We start from the raw sequence: 17,114 nt of genomic DNA on the forward strand, positions 1-17,114 counted from the left end.
AGACTCCCCAGAAAACTGTGATAAACTTCAGTTTAGTCATTTTAAGACAGTCATCAGTTTAACAGTAAGGAAGTCCTTGAAATGTGTCTAAATATATGTCTGTTTTTAAAATGCTATATAAGTTTATTATTATATATCTGAATAATCTGAATTACCTGCTCTTTTTATGAAGGGTCAAACTACTCAAAATCCCAAATTCCCAATGGATGGAAATGTGTCATAATGTTTCTGGGCAAATTTAAACTTCAGACATCAACAAACAAGCAGATGTCGGTATGACAGAAAAACTTACTTCAGCAAGCAACACTTGTCACCCTGAGTGAACATCTACACAATGCTGAGGATGAAGGCAGTGCCTCTACTGCAGCCACATCATGTTGTCCTTTGGTCCTGCAGAGAGTTCATCAGCTGGCCTCCATCAAACATGTCTGTCTGCTCCCTGAGAGGAGGCGCCAGGGTCTTCTCTACCCCTTCAGTGGACTGGAGGAGCACCTGGCCCCACAGCAGGTCGATCAGGCACAATTCAAGATCTTCCATCCCAGCTTGGAGGAGCTCCATTGGGCAGAGACACTGTTCACTCCACCCCATAAACATCACATTGACTACTCAATGCCTGCAGTCCGGATGGACCACGTACCTGTGCTTGAACAGCCAGAGGTGAGATGAGATATGTATATTTATACACACCTGTTAAATAAGTTAGACATTTAAAAGTGCATTCATGGCATTGCATGAAGTTACAACATATTAAATTAAGAGGCATTTATTTTAAAGAAAGATAGCACATACACTAAAAATGATCTTGGCAAATCGCAAAAATGGTTCAGAGAATTGAATTTAGTTATGAGAAAAGGTCTAGCGTCTTTTGTTTGTGGATGCCACTTGATTTGATATTTTGATAACTGATTCAATTAAATTCATACTATACTTCATTTAGTGTGGTTGAAGTGTTGCCAGTACTTTTTGGGGCTACTGTACAACTAGACATGCCAAACTGTGTCACAGGTTTACTATGCGTGGTTGTCAGTGACGATTTCTCAGGGCCAGCAAAGCCGTAACATGTCTAATAAATAAATATTTTTTCATCCTTTCATTCTCATTGACCTTTTTGCCTATGTATTTTCAATCGCTTTCCACTCCTAATTAATCTACAAATGAATAGCAAAAAACACAAAAATGTATCCAATCAGAATTTATTCCTTGATGATTACAAGCAAAGTGTGACAACTGTTTCACAAATCGCATGCCTGAAGCCATGCTCCTTAGCCGAAGCAGCGCGTGAGTCTGAGTTCCACACCATCAGGCCTTCAGAATTCCACAGAATCCATGTTTGTATGTTTTACCAGCCGCGGCCCGTGCATTTTAAGTCTAGGCCTTCAGTGCGATTCATGCCATTAAGAAAACACAGTTTCACAATGAATACGACACCGTATGCCTATCATACATTATGTGGCAGTCAACTAATAATAGCAATTGACATTTTAAAAATACATCCACGCACAAAAGCCAGAACCAAGGAGGTCTAATACCAAGAGAAGCTCTCTAATAATATTTGGATTTAAATTTTGTTTGCAATAAATTTTGTTTTGTCAGGGTACACGGTTACTTTTCAAAACTTGATCCGACACTGAATGCTCAAGCAGCCTAATTTACACTTAGAAAACTCCTGTTGTTGCAATAACAATGCAAAAATCACTTACCAATTTGCTTGAAGTGAAAATCAGTCCTCCTTTCCTGTTTAATTAATCAATCACACGATTATGCAGAACATCTTAGGTTTTTAAATCCATAAGGATCTCTTTCTCAATGGCAATACCAGCAGTGATGACAGCCGGTTCGTCAGCAAAATTTTTTGCTTTCAAATTATGTACATCACTTCAAGTGTGATTGCGTCACTCAAGACCAGCTAGAAGGCCTGGACTGGGAAATGTCCTAAAGACCACACCCGCAAGAACAAATAAATCAATCTGATTGGCTGATGAATCTGACAATCTGACTTTAGATGCCTATTCACTTACACTGTTGGGGGATTCTGTGGAAATTCTGAAGGCCTGACGGGGTGGAGCTCAGACTCACGTGCTGCTTCGGCTAAGGAGCATGGCTTCGGGCATGCGATTTGTGAAACAGTGGTCATACTTTGCTTGTAATCATCAAGGAATAAATTCTGATTGGATACATTTTTGTGTTTTTTGCTGTTCATTTGTTGATTAATTAGGAGTGGAAAGTGATTGAAAATACATATGCAAAAAGGTCAATAAGAATGAAAGGATGAAAAAATATTTATTTATTAGGCATGTTACACCAGCAGAGAAGGCTTTGCTGGCCCTGAGAAATCTCCACTGTGCTTTACAGGTGTGTTTTCTTGGCAGGAGTAATGTGGGGAAATCACATCAGCACCTTGTTCTCTCTTGCTCCAGAGGTGGATGTGTGGTTCTCTAAAACTCCAGTGAGATAGTTGTTCTCCTTCATTCACTCAGTGTTTTTCATTGCCCGCTCTTTTGTCGTTAATAGTTCAAGGAAAAGGACTTTGTCTCATTTGCTCTTCATTTAACCTCATTGCTCTATAGTAGAAATATCACAGATCTCATTTGTGATTTTTCTTTCTTATGGTTGTACTCCATCTTCCCACTTTTAAACAGGGCCACACCAAAAAGCTGAATTTCTTTGCTGTGGGAAAGGCTTTTTCTCTAGTGGACATTCCGGGGTATGGGCACATGGCCCAATGGGACTTGGTAGAGATGGTGGAACCATACCTTCAAGAGTGTCAAAAGTAGGCTGAAGTTGATATTGTTGTGGTTTATTCCATTTCATTTTATCTGATCCATAAAACTCACAACTAATAATTTGTCTAATCTTTTAACATTCCTGTGTGCATGTATTGTGTACAAAAAGTATTGAAGGTGATACAAAGAAACTGATTCATGCTTTCATTTTTTTCACACCTTGACTATTTTAATGCATATTATTATTATACTATTTGTAGTTTATCTATACAGTTCTTTGGAAAAACTGTATAGACAAACTACAAATAGTATAAAATGCTGCAGCTAGAGTGCTTACAAGATCCAGGAGACCTGTTTTAGCTGCTTGTTAAAGGGATAGGTCACCCAAATTAAAATTTCTCTCATCATTTATTCATTCATGCCATCCCAGATATGTATTACTTTTTTTTTTCTTCTGCTAAACACAAATTAAGAGTTTAGAAGAACATTTCAGCTCTTTAGGTCATTTCAATTCAAGTGAATGGTGGTCAAAACTTTGACGGTCAAAAAGCATGTAAAGGCAGCATAAAAGTAATCCATACAACTCCAGTAGTTTAATATATGTCTTCTGAAGCAATGCAATCACTTTGGATGAGTCAATATTTCAATCTTTTTTTACTATAAATCTCCACTTTCACTGAAACCAATTAAAATTAGGCAGGCTACAAGCATCCGCATTTTTAAAAACTCGGTATGAATGTCTAAATGTTTACTTTCTAGTTTTCTTGATTTACTTTTATGTTTTACTTTTTATTATTATTGTTTTAATTTAATATATATTTGTAATGTAATTTATTACAATTTGTTATACTTTTTATTTTTTTATTTTATGCAATCATTTTCTTTGACTTTTAATTTCTGATATGTGAAGCACTTTGAGTTGCACTTTATGTATAAAAGGTGATTTACAAATAAAATGTATTATTATTAGATGATGAAGTTTATGCCAGTTACATTGTGTAGTGGTTTGGGATTTATGTCTGCCATTGTTGAAATATATATGGTGTTTATGGTGTTGGTTTAATTTTGATCATTGAATTTATTACAATTCCATGAATTTTCTTATTTTTGTGTCTCTAGTTGGGTGGCAACATTCTTACTGGTGGATGGTGGAGCAGGCCTGCAGAAGGCAGATTTAGTAGCCATGGAGATGTGTGAGGAGTTCAGTTTGCCTTATGTGGTGAATGTTTTTCATGCTCTTATCATGACTGTCCAGCAGGGGTCGTGAGAGTATTAGCCACCATTATTGTTATCTTTATCCACATCTCATTCTAGATGACCAACAAGGCAGCAAAAATGTTTTCTTCTTCTTCTTCTTCTTTTTTTTTTTTTACTCAAATCCATTTAGTTTTTTGTAGTCTGCCAACAGCAAAAAAAAAAAAAAAAAAAAAAAAAGTAAATGAATCCATTTTTAGAAATAATTTCTTAACCATTCATCTGCTGCTTGAAATCAGAATCAAATAAGATTTTTGTAAATTCACTTCTGTTCGAATGGTTAGATTGATTTTTAAGTGTTTTTTGTCATTTGGGATGCGACTTCGCACATCGTTCACAAAATGCAGTAATGAATGAATGAATGAAAGTAATGTCTCTAGCTATTGCAGAAATCACTAATTTTAGCTTACTCTTCACATATAATAACTGTGACATTCATTATGTAACGAATGAGTAATTCTAGATACACCATGTGCATGAAGGTGTAAAATAAAGTAATACTTCAAGAAGAGCGCTATATAAAATAAAACATATTATTATTATCCCTCTTTTGTTTCTATTTTCTCTGCACCACTTCAGTTCATCATCACGGTGGGATGTCATGATATACTTGTGGAAAAATTCCCGGTACTCCGTCTTGTCTTTCCACAATGACATTGACTCTGTTGTTGTAGAAGCAAGTCTTTTAGCATCATGCTGATATCTCCGTCATTACTTTCCATCTTAACTAATGTAGATACACCAGACGTTGACTGCAATGTTTAAACAAACAGATAGACTCTCTTACACAGTGTGGACAGTCACTTTTAAAGATTGGATACGGGGGGGCCTGGGTAGCTCAGTGAGTATTGACGCTGACTACCACCCCTGGAGTCACGAGGGTGTGCTGAGTGACTCCAGTCAGGTCTCCAAAGCAACCAAATTGGCCCGGTTGCTAGGGAGGGTAGAGTCACATGGGGTAACCTCCTCGTGGTTGTGATTAGTGGTTCTTGCTCTCAATGGGGCGTGTGGTAAGTTGTGCGTGGATCTCTGAGAGTAGCATGAGCCTCCACATGCAGAGTCTCCGCTGTGTCATGCACAATGAGCCCCGTGATAAGATGCACAGATTGACTGTCCCAGAAGCGGAGGCAACTGAGACTTGTCCTCTGCCACCCGGATTGAGTTGAGTAACCACACCACCAAGAGGACCTACTAAGTAGTGGGAATTGGGCATTCCAAATTGGGAGAAAAGGGGATAAAAAAAGATTGGATATGGAAAACAAATCAGAATAGGGTGCTGTGTGAACAAAGCCTTAAAATGCTTCTTCCCCACTCAGCTGTAAAGTTTATGCCTTTCTTTACTTTTTTCCAAATGCACATTTATTGTCTCTTTATTGGAAAGAATGTGTTATATAGCCTACACTTAAGCTGCATTAAAAGTAATCTGTTACTCTCTGTTTCGTGTTTTAGCTGGTGGTGACTAAATTAGACTTGTTGCAGCTGGGAGACTTCATCAAAAATCAGACCAGCATGTGTTTCCCACAGCCATTTCTAGTGAGGTGAGATACTGTATATACTGTATACACAGTATATAGACTTACCAGAAACAACCAAGACACATTGATCTAACTGCCACATTTCTGTCTGCTGCTCTGTTGTATTATCTCCCTGTGTAATAATAATAATAATAATAATAGTCATCATTTCTGCATCCAGAAAGATTTACAAATATACACACACTGTGATAATTAAAGGGATAGTTCACCCAAAAATGAAAATGTTCTTATCATTTACTCTCCATCATGCCATTCCAGATGTGTATGACTTTCTTCAGCAGGACACAAACAAAGATTTTTTTAGAAGAATATCTCAGCTCTGTAGGTCCTCACAATGCAGATAATTCATGGCCAGAATTTTGAAGGTCCAAAAAGCATGTAAAGGCAGCATAAAAGTAATCCATACAACTCCAATGCTTAAATCCATATCTACAGAAAATTATGGCCACCATTTATTTGCATTGTATGGACCTACAGAGCTGAGATATTCTTCTTAAAATCTGGGATAACATGAGGGGGAGTAAATGATGAGAGAATTTTCATTTTTGGGTGAACTTTCCCTTTAAGCAATATGACATGATTAATGTTGTGCTGCATATCACCACTGTTGTGATTCGGCTGTAAGCAGAAGACCACAGGTTGATTTACAACACAGCAGCACTTTTGGTTGTGTGATATTGCTTTTATACAATAGTTCTATAAACAAAACACTAATCTCAAGTAACTTACATTTTAGATACAATAGGGACAGTTATTGTGTATATTATTAGTTTCAGAAGTGGTCAAAGTAGGATCATATGTTGCATGTCGCCTCGCATCACCCAGACTGACAGCCTCTCTGGAATGCCTGAACACAGACAAGGGAAGTGATACAAATAGAGGAACGTTCATGTGTTGTTCTAAGAAATATTATGGCGTGCTTCTGGAGTGTCTCATGGACGTGCATGTAAGGAGTACACTCTTTCTTCTCAGTTTCAGTTGTCTGAAAACTGTTTGCAAGAATAGTGACATGTATAAGAATGCTGCAAATGACCTAAGACCATATCAGCAGGTGCTGGAAGTTTAGTTCACTTTATTTCCATGGATCATTTCGTACAGAAGCCCTGAACCGCAAGGTGGAGAAAAAAAATAAAATAACGATGAAAAAAAAATTAGAAAAAAAAATAGTGTCTCAGTTCCTTCCTGAGCCTAAGTCTTAAATTTTTTTCTCTCTTCCTAAAAATTGTTTTTCTCTCATCAAAATTTTTTTTTTTCTCTCTTCAAAAAGTATTTTTTTTTCTCTCTTCAAAATTTTTTTTTTTTTTCTTTAAATGTACTGCTGGCTTCCTAACCCGCAACCAGACGTGGGATACAGCATTCGTAGAACACATCAACAGCGGCCGCCTAAACCTCGAGTTCAAGATTACCCCGAAGTCGCAAATAACCCCTCCCAATTTACTCACGGCGTTTTTGCAATAACAGCCAGCCCACGTCCCAGCACGGCAGCTCTGGCAAAAAAAATTGCAGTACCAAAACCCCCCCTAACAACAGAAATCATTATACTTTTATAGCTTCATGCCCATACTGCTAATACAAAACAGGTGTGTGTAGCCTACTATTCTTCCCCCCGGCGGAACCTGGGGAGCGATACTATAGGTGATTCCTCACCCCTCACCAATTTGTTTGGGATGAGCATTTTACATCGGCATAACTGTCTAGCTCATGTTTAGACAGACCAATAATATTTGCATATTTATTTGACATTCTTCATCTGGAACTCTTCACTTCTGCAGTAGACAGTGTGTTTCAAATGCATAGACAACTTGTTATATTAAAAGATGTTATAATAATTAAATTCCACTATGAAAGTCTGCACATGACATCCCCATTCAGTCACGAGGATTTAATTTATAAATGATCTTTTCATTTAGAAATTAGATTACTTACAACAATATTAACATTACCAGATGTACCCCTAACACTTCAAAAGGACAGACATAATAATAATTTCCCTATGTTTCCCGTTTTCCTCAATACATTCCTTCGCTTCCACCATGTAACACTAGCAAACGGCATAGATGGTTTAGAAAAACCAACAATTTCAAACAAAAACATAACTCCAGTTGTTACACGACAACGAATGCCATATTAAACATATGTAACCTGTTTTTGTCTTGATTAAGGTTTGCAAACCCTTAAATAATACATGTATTTTTCAGCTATATAGCAACAGAGAAAGCATTAAAAGCATAAGATTATATGTTTACTGATAGTGGCACCTGGTGGCCAAGGTTGGTACCGCATGCATTTTTTTAAAGAAGGAAAAAAAAAAATATTTTGAAGAGAGAAAAAAAAATTTGGAAGACAGAAAAAAAAATGTGGGAAGAGAGAAATGTATTTTATTTTTTATTTTATTTTATTTTTTTACCGTTATTTTTTTTCTTTTTTTTTTTTTTTTTCTTTTTATTATTATTATTATTTTCACCTTGCGGTTCAGGGCTTCCGTAATTTCGCACTTAACATACATTGTGAACGCAACTCTGCAGGTTTGCTCAAATATATCTTTGCATCAAAGAAACAAAGACGAAAGTGATTAAATCATAAAATAGGCCTAATACAAGACCACGTTTACCTTGAACATAAAACTGAGTTCTATTGTTTTTCTTTAGGCAGCATTAACTGAATTAACGAAACGCAATACAAAAACAAATTCATTAACACACATTTGGCAGCATTATTTTGAGAACACAAGGAAATGTATTAGGCTTACACCTAATATAAAAACTTGTGTTTTCTAAGCGAAGTAACAAACTGTTTTCACCGTTTTGAAAGTAGAAATTATGTGGGTTGTGTTGAACTTTCTGTAGTAATGGTTTATTTATTTTTAAATATGATTATTATTATAATTATTATTATTATCTTTACATTTATTATTTTCTTTGGTTACTCATTTTTAGGCTATTAGTAATTTTCCACCTGCTGTCATAGACGAATGCTTGCGGGATGGCGAATGGGGCTGTTGGAGATGGTAAATGTTTGGATTTGGGAAGATGGTTATATAAGATTTTTTGATCACTTTTTTGATCAATTCCTTATTTTAATATATATATATATATATATATATATATATATATATATATATATATATATATATATATATATATATATATATTATATATATTCGTTTAGTTTAAAGTGCAATTTGAATTTATAAGTATCTTTTGTTTAAGTTTTTAGTGTTTCAATAAATTAATTTAATTTTTAAAGCAAAAATATTCAATGACCCTCTGCAGGGGGGTTGACGATATAATTGGATATCCAATATTTTTTTAAGGCAATTATCGATTAAATATTTTTTTTACATATCGCCCAGCCCTACTATACAGGAATGTCTACAAATTATATTTAAACATTGCTAAATCCAATTGGCCTTAACTTGGTGTTAAGAGCTGTGTGAAAAGCAAAGAGTTAAAGTTTTTGATATCTTTAATTTTTTGTATTCATTTATATGTTTTACTTACCCATAGAATTTAAATTCCATAAATTAACTTTGTGCCTAATTCCACAAGCTCAAAATGAGTTTTGTTTTTTAAAGTTTAACTTTTGTACCCAAGGTGTATGTGTGCATGTTCGCGCGTGTGTGTATGTGCGCGCGCGTTTGTGCATGTTTGTAATAGAAGAGAGTCATGATGCACAATGCATTCCCTGAGTCATAATATGTACTATAATAACAACACACATTCATTTATTTTTTATTTTTTATTTTTTCTCGTAACCATCCGTATACTTCTCTGACGCACATAAAGCATTGAGTCAGGTAGGCATCCTTTCTTCCTCTTTAATGACAGTAGGGGTGGTGATGGTACACTGCTGTACCTGGAGATAAACAATAAAATTTAAGTGCCACAATGTTATAAAAAGGCAAGATGGTGCAATCGCATTTATTGTGCCCAAACTTAACTTTGACATTTTTTTTCTTGCCCACTCTCTTTTTTATGTGTTTGCATTTGAACACTGACCCCATAAAACATTTGTAACAAGTTAATTTTTTATTTTTCAAAAATGACAACTCCTCTGAATTTTATAGCACCTGGGCAAATATTAAAGCCTTAGGGAACAAGTAAAAGTTCTCTAGGAGTCTCTTGACACATGGGATGCATGAGACAAGAACGGAGGTGGGAAAGAAAGTGCTTAGGAAAATGTAAAGGACCTAACTTTTTTAACGGATTCTGGAATCTTAGCACACTTTCTCCAAATCAGCCTCTCAGAAGAAGGAACATCATCTCTTCAACCTGTCATTGGAATCTACACCTTTTAACAGTTTCTTGATCTAATTCCCCTTAGGATCCTTCTTTTAATTATTTGCTTAATTCAAAAAATATTTTTTCAACATGTGCACGCCAGAGCCCATCTGCCCTGCCAATGCCACCATTTGCTCAGGCAAGTCCTGCCTGGTGCCCCCGAATAATTTTAATCAGATCCTTGGCGTTGTGATGAGCACTGTGATGACCGTCATGCTGGCCATGGTCATGTTTTCGATGGGCTGCACTGTTGAGGCAAAAAAGCTCTGGAGCCACATCCGCAGGCCCTGGGGCATTTTCATTGGTTTCCTCTGCCAGTTTGGGATCATGCCATTCACAGCCTTCGCTCTTGCACTGGCCTTCAACGTGCTTCCAGTCCAAGCTGTAGTCATCATCATCATGGGCTGTTGCCCTGGGGGTTCCAGCTCAAATATTATCTGCTATTGGCTTGATGGAGACATGGACCTAAGGTGAGACTATCAGTATTCACAATATCTCTTTTCATTTGTCATGCTGTATGTCCTGTAACCCTGGAGGAGTTTCATCAGGGTTAGACACTATATTCCTGGAGATTAACTGTGTAAATATCACTTCTTTAAAGCTAAATAAATTTATTTTGGACAAATTTATACACTGATCAGCCACAACATTAAAAACACTTGCCTAATATTGTGTAGGTCCCCCTCATGCCACCAAAACAGTGCCAACCCACATCTCAGAATAGCATTCTGAGATGCTATTCTTCTCACCACAATTGTACAGAGTGGTTATCTGAGTTACCATAGACTTTGTCAGTTCGTACCAGTTCTCTGTTGACCTTTCTCATCAACAAGGCATTTCCATCCACAGAACTGCTGCTCACTAGATTAATTTTTTTTTATTTATTTTTTTTTTTTTTACACCATTCGGAGTAAATTCTAGAAACTGTTGTGTGTTAAAATCCCAGGAGATCAGCAGTTACAGAAATACTCAAACCAGCCCATCTGGCACCAACAATCATGCCATGGTCCAAATCACTGAGATCAAATTCCCCCCCCCATTCTGATGGTTGATGTGAACAATAACTGAAGCTCCTGACCCGTATCTGCATGATTTTATGCACTGCACTGCTGCAACACGATTAGCTGATTAGATAATCGCATGGATGATTGTTGGTGCCAGACAGGCTGGTTTGAGTATTTCTGTAACTGCTGATCTCCTGGGATTTCACACACAACAGTCTTTAGAATTTACTCTGAATGGTGCCAAAAGCAAAAAACATCCAATGAGGGGCAGTTCTGCAGATGGAAATGCCTAGTTGATGAGAGAGGTCAACAGAGAATGGCCAGACTGCTTCGAACTGACAAAGTCTATGGTAACTCAGATAACCGCTCTGTACAATTGTGGTGAGAAGAATAGCATCACAGAATGCTATTCTGAGATGTGGGTTGGCACTGTTTTGGCAGCACGAGGGGGACCTACACGATATTAGGCAGGTGGTTTTAATGTTGTGGCTGATCAGTGTATAAATAGTGCCAAATACAGTTTCATAGCCAGTAAGAAATATGTATAGCCAGTATTTGTTCTTAATACATCTGCCGTTGCCAGTTATGGCAAAAACCTAGTATTAGACCCTCGGTGAACCAGATATTTTCAATATGACATCTGCTTAATTTAAAGTGCACAGACTGAAAGAAGTTTTTTAAGACACTTTATGATGCCTGTTTTCTGCAGTATCAGCATGACAGCATGTTCTTCCATCCTGGCTCTCGGTATGATGCCTCTTTGTCTACTCATCTACACCTCAGTCTGGACTTCAGCCGATGCAATCCAGATCCCTTACGACAGCATCGGTAAAACCTGTTCTAGCATCAGACTTGACCTTGGATTGCTCTAAACACATTTTCCATTTGATGTATTTGGACAGATTGATAGATAGGCAAGCAGGGGGACTTGTATCTAAAATGCTATTTATTTTCTTTCTAGGGATCACACTAGTGAGTTTACTTGTGCCTGTTGCTGTTGGAATGTTCGTGAAATACAGGTGGCCCAAAATAGCGAAAAAGATCCTTAAAGTGAGTTAATGTTTCTCTGCATTTGTGTTCATTTTTTTTTTTTTTTACAAATTTCAGATTTTTATACATGAAGTGTGGCTCCGCTTTACATGTTATTTTTTACATATAGGTTGGATCAGTCGTGGGAATCATCCTCATCATCATTATCGCCGTGATAGGTGGTGTGCTGTACCAGTCCTCGTGGATCATTTCTCCTTCTCTTTGGATCATTGGAACCATTTATCCCTTTGTCGGCTTTGGACTGGGCTTTCTGTTGGCTCGCTTTGTGGGACAACCTTGGTACAGGTAAAAAATCTGTAAATTCCTTCTTGCTACAAAACATAGTTTTTTGTAGTTCACATGAGTGATGCAAGTTCAGGTCCGGCTTGCATCATTCGTACATTTACATTAGCTTGGTTCTATACATAAGCTAATGCAGTGTTTTTCAAGCTGTGGTCCGGTTTGAAAAGGGCCACAAGGGAGTGCTAAGGAGTCAGAGGAAAAAAGTGTTTAAAAAAAAACAAAACAAAAAACAAACAAAAAAAGTCTATTTGACATTATTTCCATTTCCGTTTGTTTCTATTGACAGCATTTCTTTTTTTTTTTTTTCTTCTTTTTTCTTTTTTTTTTTTTTTTACAGTAAGAAACTAATCTGCATATAGTTTCATAGATACTTATGTATATCCAATAGTTCATCTCTCTTTCTTTGCAATGGATAGACTTTCAAGAATAGCTTGTATTTGTGTTATGTGTTTCTAGGGATTTTCTCTTTGTCCGTAGCCTAGTTTCCATCCACTTTTCACGCTATTTTGTTATCGACAAAGTGAAAATGCATTTAAAAAAATGTGCAAAATTTGCCGTCTTCTGCCTGTTTCCATTCAAATTACCTTTTATTGATAAAAATGGTGTGCGTGATGACGTCATGCCTAAAAAAAAAACATAAGATTTGGTTTATCGCAAAATAAATGTGCCCTTAAGCCGTTTCCATACAGAAATGTGTTTATCGCTAATTGTGCACCTTTCGCCTCCCAGATGTCCCTATTTTATTTTTTTTCCCACCAAAGTTTTGGTAAAATGGGGAGAGTATTGAGACAATTCATTGAAATTAGACAGCTTACTGTCATTATAATTTCACAAATAAAAGCAATCAGAAGACGAGGAATTGCAATCAAAAAGGAACAGTTGCCCTTCTGATGGGACTGTAATATTGGTCCTGATGTTGCCCCTATCGCAGGTTTCCACCGGTTCCGACCAGAAGCAAATATTAATGGCCTTGTTCAAGCTGGCAACTGCACCAAGTAGTGGGGAAAACTTCCGGTCTTAATATAAGGACCATCCATCGATGTGTATATGCGGTGTGCACAGCTATTAAAGAAAAATTATGCGGTGTAATATCAGGGTTTACATATGATACATTCCTGATATTCAATAGGCTATTTTGAACAATCATCTAATCTAAAGCGACGCCATCACAACTGCATTATGTCCCGCATATTTGTCCAGTAACTTTTAACGACCAACTGAATTTGATTGTCATCTAAAATTAATTTTAGCATCATAATGCAATTTACATTTTCTGAAGAAGCTCAGCAAATGTGATCCGAGGTAAAGAGGGTTAGATTTAAAATATTTAAACGTTTTAAAATGTTCAAAAGGTTGTTTTCTGAAAGTGAACTCAGCATTGGACAAATAGTTCTGATAGTTTATAGTCTTGAAAAAAGAACATCCTGATAATGTAATTCAGCTGACTTTTTTCATCTGCAGAACAGGGTAATGCTAATTTAAGTTTGTGTAAAGAAAAGGCATATATAGGTCTAAAAATATAATTTTTTTCGTTTGGTAATTAATTTTTTTAATTTAATGCTTTTTTCATTTGGTAATTTATTTAATTTAATTCAGGGAATTTTGCCGGTATCTTTCAAAAGTATAAACAATAATTTAATATAATTGGGTTTTATGTTAGTGCTCCAAAAAAGCACACTGATACCTTTCTCCTAGTATTGTGTATTTATTTTTAATTTAAAACATCTTTTGTGTATAGAAATGATATGTTTTTTGTATTGTGGGCTAATTCCATGACTGCCGTCTATTATTTTGAATGGTGTGAAAAAGCAACTTTAATAAATAAACAGATGTCTACCGCGATTACATTCATCACAAACAGTGGTCATTCATTTGTTCTCCGTGCACTTGTCGATGTGTATGATATGAGATATTTGTGTTGACACTCCTGGAAGTGTTATGTTTGCAGCATGGGATCTATATGCCATTAAGATCAATCCATAATCATGTACAATAAATTGAATTTCAAGGATCCTATACCTTGTCGTCATGATTAACACAGGCTAACGATTGGGGCAAATTCTGTCATGTGAAACTACATTTTTGCGTTAATGACACTTTTCTCGACAAAAAGTGTTTCCAAACCAGTTTTTCGCGACATTTGATGAATCCACATAGAGTTTATGCGCTAGAGTTAAACAGAAAAATATCCATCATTTATATGGATAAATGTGTTCCAACTGAATAGACTAAATAATAAATTAAATATATTACAGTAAAATGCAAAGTAATCTCTTCAGTAATTAAAATCATTTTTGGGTGTAACTGTATTCTGATTACCAACTATTTAAATTGTGAAAAGTGTATATTTGGTATATATTTGGTTTCTCTTCAGGTTTATAAATCTAATATTACTTAATAGTGGTTAGAAAACATTGTGTGCATTATTAGGTCATGTTTACTATTATTTTAACTAATGTTAACACATACATTATTATAAAATGTTCTGTGTATACATTTTGAAAATGACTGCAGTGAAACTGTTATGCAGTGAACACAAGGGCCTTGATGGCCCAAGTCTTGTTCTCTTTGATACTTCATTTCTTGTGAATGTGATTTCAGATGTCGCACCATTGCTTTGGAAACCGGCATGCAGAATGCTCAGCTATGCAGTACTATTACCCAGCTGTCCTTTACTCCCGCGGAGCTTGAGGTCATGTTTGCCTTCCCCTTAATCTACAGTATCTTCCAACTGGTTGTGGCTGGGATTGCAGTAGGAAGTAAGATGGCACTCTTGTCCACTCTAAAATTAAGCATTGGGAGTATGAAGTTGATTGTGAACAATGGTAGATTCAGTTACAACCATTTTGAACCTGATATCCTACATTACTTTAGTTTATTTTCAATGTGAGCAATACATTATATGCAGACTGTGGGGATAAGCATGTATGCGTAATTAGGATTTACGTTAATTTAAGGTATTGATAACTCAGTATCATGAACTTCTGTATGTATTTCAGTTTATTACTCATTGAAGCGCTGTAGTCATATGTCAGTGGACAAAGATGGAGAAAGTGCAGAGACCACTACTGAGTCTGGCTCCATTAAGGATAAGCAGAATTATGCCTTGGAGAATGATGGCTTTCAGCATGATGAGAATGGAAACACTGAGAAAAAGGGCAAAGGTACGCAGATGTGAGCTAGTGGTAAACTCATCCTCACACTAACCTGTGTGACTGGACGGGTCAAGATTGGCCTTCTCTGGCAGGAGGTATAAACTGCAAGTGCACAGTTTATCATCATGTAAACTATTAAGTATTGATAATTCTTTACAACTAAAAAGTGTAGTGTTTGCCAACCCCAGAACATAGGTCTTTCAAGACAACTGGACTGACTTTCTCATATATATATATATTAGCCTATGGTGACTCTGCCCACAAGTTCATGAACACGAAACTGTATATTGTGTATGTGTACTGATTACTGTCAAGTTTTGTCTTTTGTCTGCCACATTCAATTTACATTTCATTGTACATTTAATGTGTGCAAAAAATAAAAAATAAAAAAAAATCCATTGAATGACTGAAATATACTCACTTTTCTTAAAAGCCCTTTGGTGGAAATATTGATGATACATGTAAGTACTGTACAGTGTAGCAAAGAGTCCTTAATTTATATATATATATACACTACCAGTCAAAAGTTTTGAAACACTTGACTGAAATGTTTCTCATGATCTTAAAAATCTTTTGATCTGAAGGCGTATGCTTAAATGTTTGAAATTAGTTTTGTTGACAAAAATATAATTGTGCCACCATATTAATTTATTTCATTGTAAAACTAAAATGTAATTAAACATTTATTTATTTTTTTTAATTGATGACTTGGACCAAATAATAAAGAAAAGCAGCCAATAAGTACCCAACATAGATGGGAACTCCTTCAATACTGTTTAAAAAGCATCCCAGGGTGATACCTCAAGAAGTTGGTTGAGAAAATGTCAAGAGTACATGTCTGCAAATTCTAGGCAAAGGGTGACTACTTTGAAGATGCTAAAATATAACAGTTTTTATTTAGTCACAACATAATTCCCATAGTTCAATTTATGTTATTCCATAGTTTTGATGACTTTACTGTTATTCTAAAATGTGGTAAAAAAACAAAAAAACAAAAAAAACAAAATTATAATAAAGAATGAGTAAGCGTTTCAAAACTTTTGACCGGTAGTGTGTATATATATACTGTATGTGGAGCATATACTGTATCTATTAGGTTGAATGCAAACTAATTTATTCAAGTGTTTTTGTACTTTGTATACACATAATTATCATGTTTTCTTTCTGTATTGTTTATGTATGATACCACACATTTGGAAACCTTTTAACATTGCTTGAGCTCACAAGCAATGAGACATTCCTTTTATATATAGAGAGAGAGAGAGAGAGAGAGAGAGAGAGCATTAATTGCTTCACCTCATTTAAAAATTTAACTTGTCATTTCAAGCAATGTGTTTTATTTTTTATTTGTTCTTTGTATTTATATGCATCCAAACAACATGAATAAACTAATATTTCAAATATACAATGTCAGATTTTGATCCTGTAGCAAATGTCATGGCATTATTTAAAAAAAAAAAAAAAAAAATGTGACAATTGTGACTTTTATCATGAACTAACACAATCTCTTTTAACTAATAACACATTGTACATATTAAATACATCATTCAGACATTCACAGTGTGGGTTGGAAAAAGTATGTGAACCCCTAGGCTAATGACATCAACAAATGCTAATCAGGAGTTGTCAAACTTGGCATCCAATTAATGAAACGAGATTGGAGGTGTGGGTTAGAGCTACTTTGACTTATAAAAAGCACTCAAACATTTTTAGTTTGCTATTCACAAGAAGCATATGCTGACGAGGACCATGCCTCTCAAAAAAAGAGTCCTCAGAATTTTGCCAAAGACCACCTTGACACTCCGAAATGCTACTGCTAAATGTTTTGTGG

The 17,114-nt window shown here is 35.8% G+C and overlaps 1 protein-coding gene and 1 pseudogene across 1 annotated transcript; both read left to right on the forward strand.

Moving 5' to 3' along the window:
- The first annotated feature begins 334 nt into the window (after positions 1-334).
- Positions 335-5,519, forward strand: LOC127447564 (GTP-binding protein 8-like; annotated as a pseudogene).
- A 4,363-nt stretch (positions 5,520-9,882) lies between these two features.
- slc10a2 (solute carrier family 10 member 2) lies at positions 9,883-15,306 on the forward strand. Its single transcript, XM_051708744.1, has 6 exons — positions 9,883-10,262; positions 11,506-11,624; positions 11,758-11,846; positions 11,956-12,131; positions 14,730-14,887; positions 15,128-15,306. Exons 1-6 carry the CDS (start codon positions 9,883-9,885, stop codon positions 15,304-15,306), a joined length of 1,101 nt encoding a protein of 366 aa, XP_051564704.1.
- The last annotated feature ends 1,808 nt before the right edge of the window (positions 15,307-17,114 follow it).

This window comes from Myxocyprinus asiaticus, chromosome 10 (assembly GCF_019703515.2).
Source record: "Myxocyprinus asiaticus isolate MX2 ecotype Aquarium Trade chromosome 10, UBuf_Myxa_2, whole genome shotgun sequence".
NCBI lineage: Eukaryota > Metazoa > Chordata > Actinopteri > Cypriniformes > Catostomidae > Myxocyprinus > Myxocyprinus asiaticus.

What these genes read in the sequence shown, in the direction of transcription:
- slc10a2 (XM_051708744.1), top strand. Translation starts at nt 9,883, where the DNA reads ATGTGCACGCCAGAGCCCATCTGCCCTGCCAATGCCACCATTTGCTCA. An exon ending in GATGGAGACATGGACCTAAG is followed by an intron (nt 10,263 to 11,505) that starts GTGAGACTATCA and finishes TGTTTTCTGCAG; the next exon opens with TATCAGCATGACAGCATGTT. An exon ending in GATCCCTTACGACAGCATCG is followed by an intron (nt 11,625 to 11,757) that starts GTAAAACCTGTT and finishes TTTTCTTTCTAG; the next exon opens with GGATCACACTAGTGAGTTTA.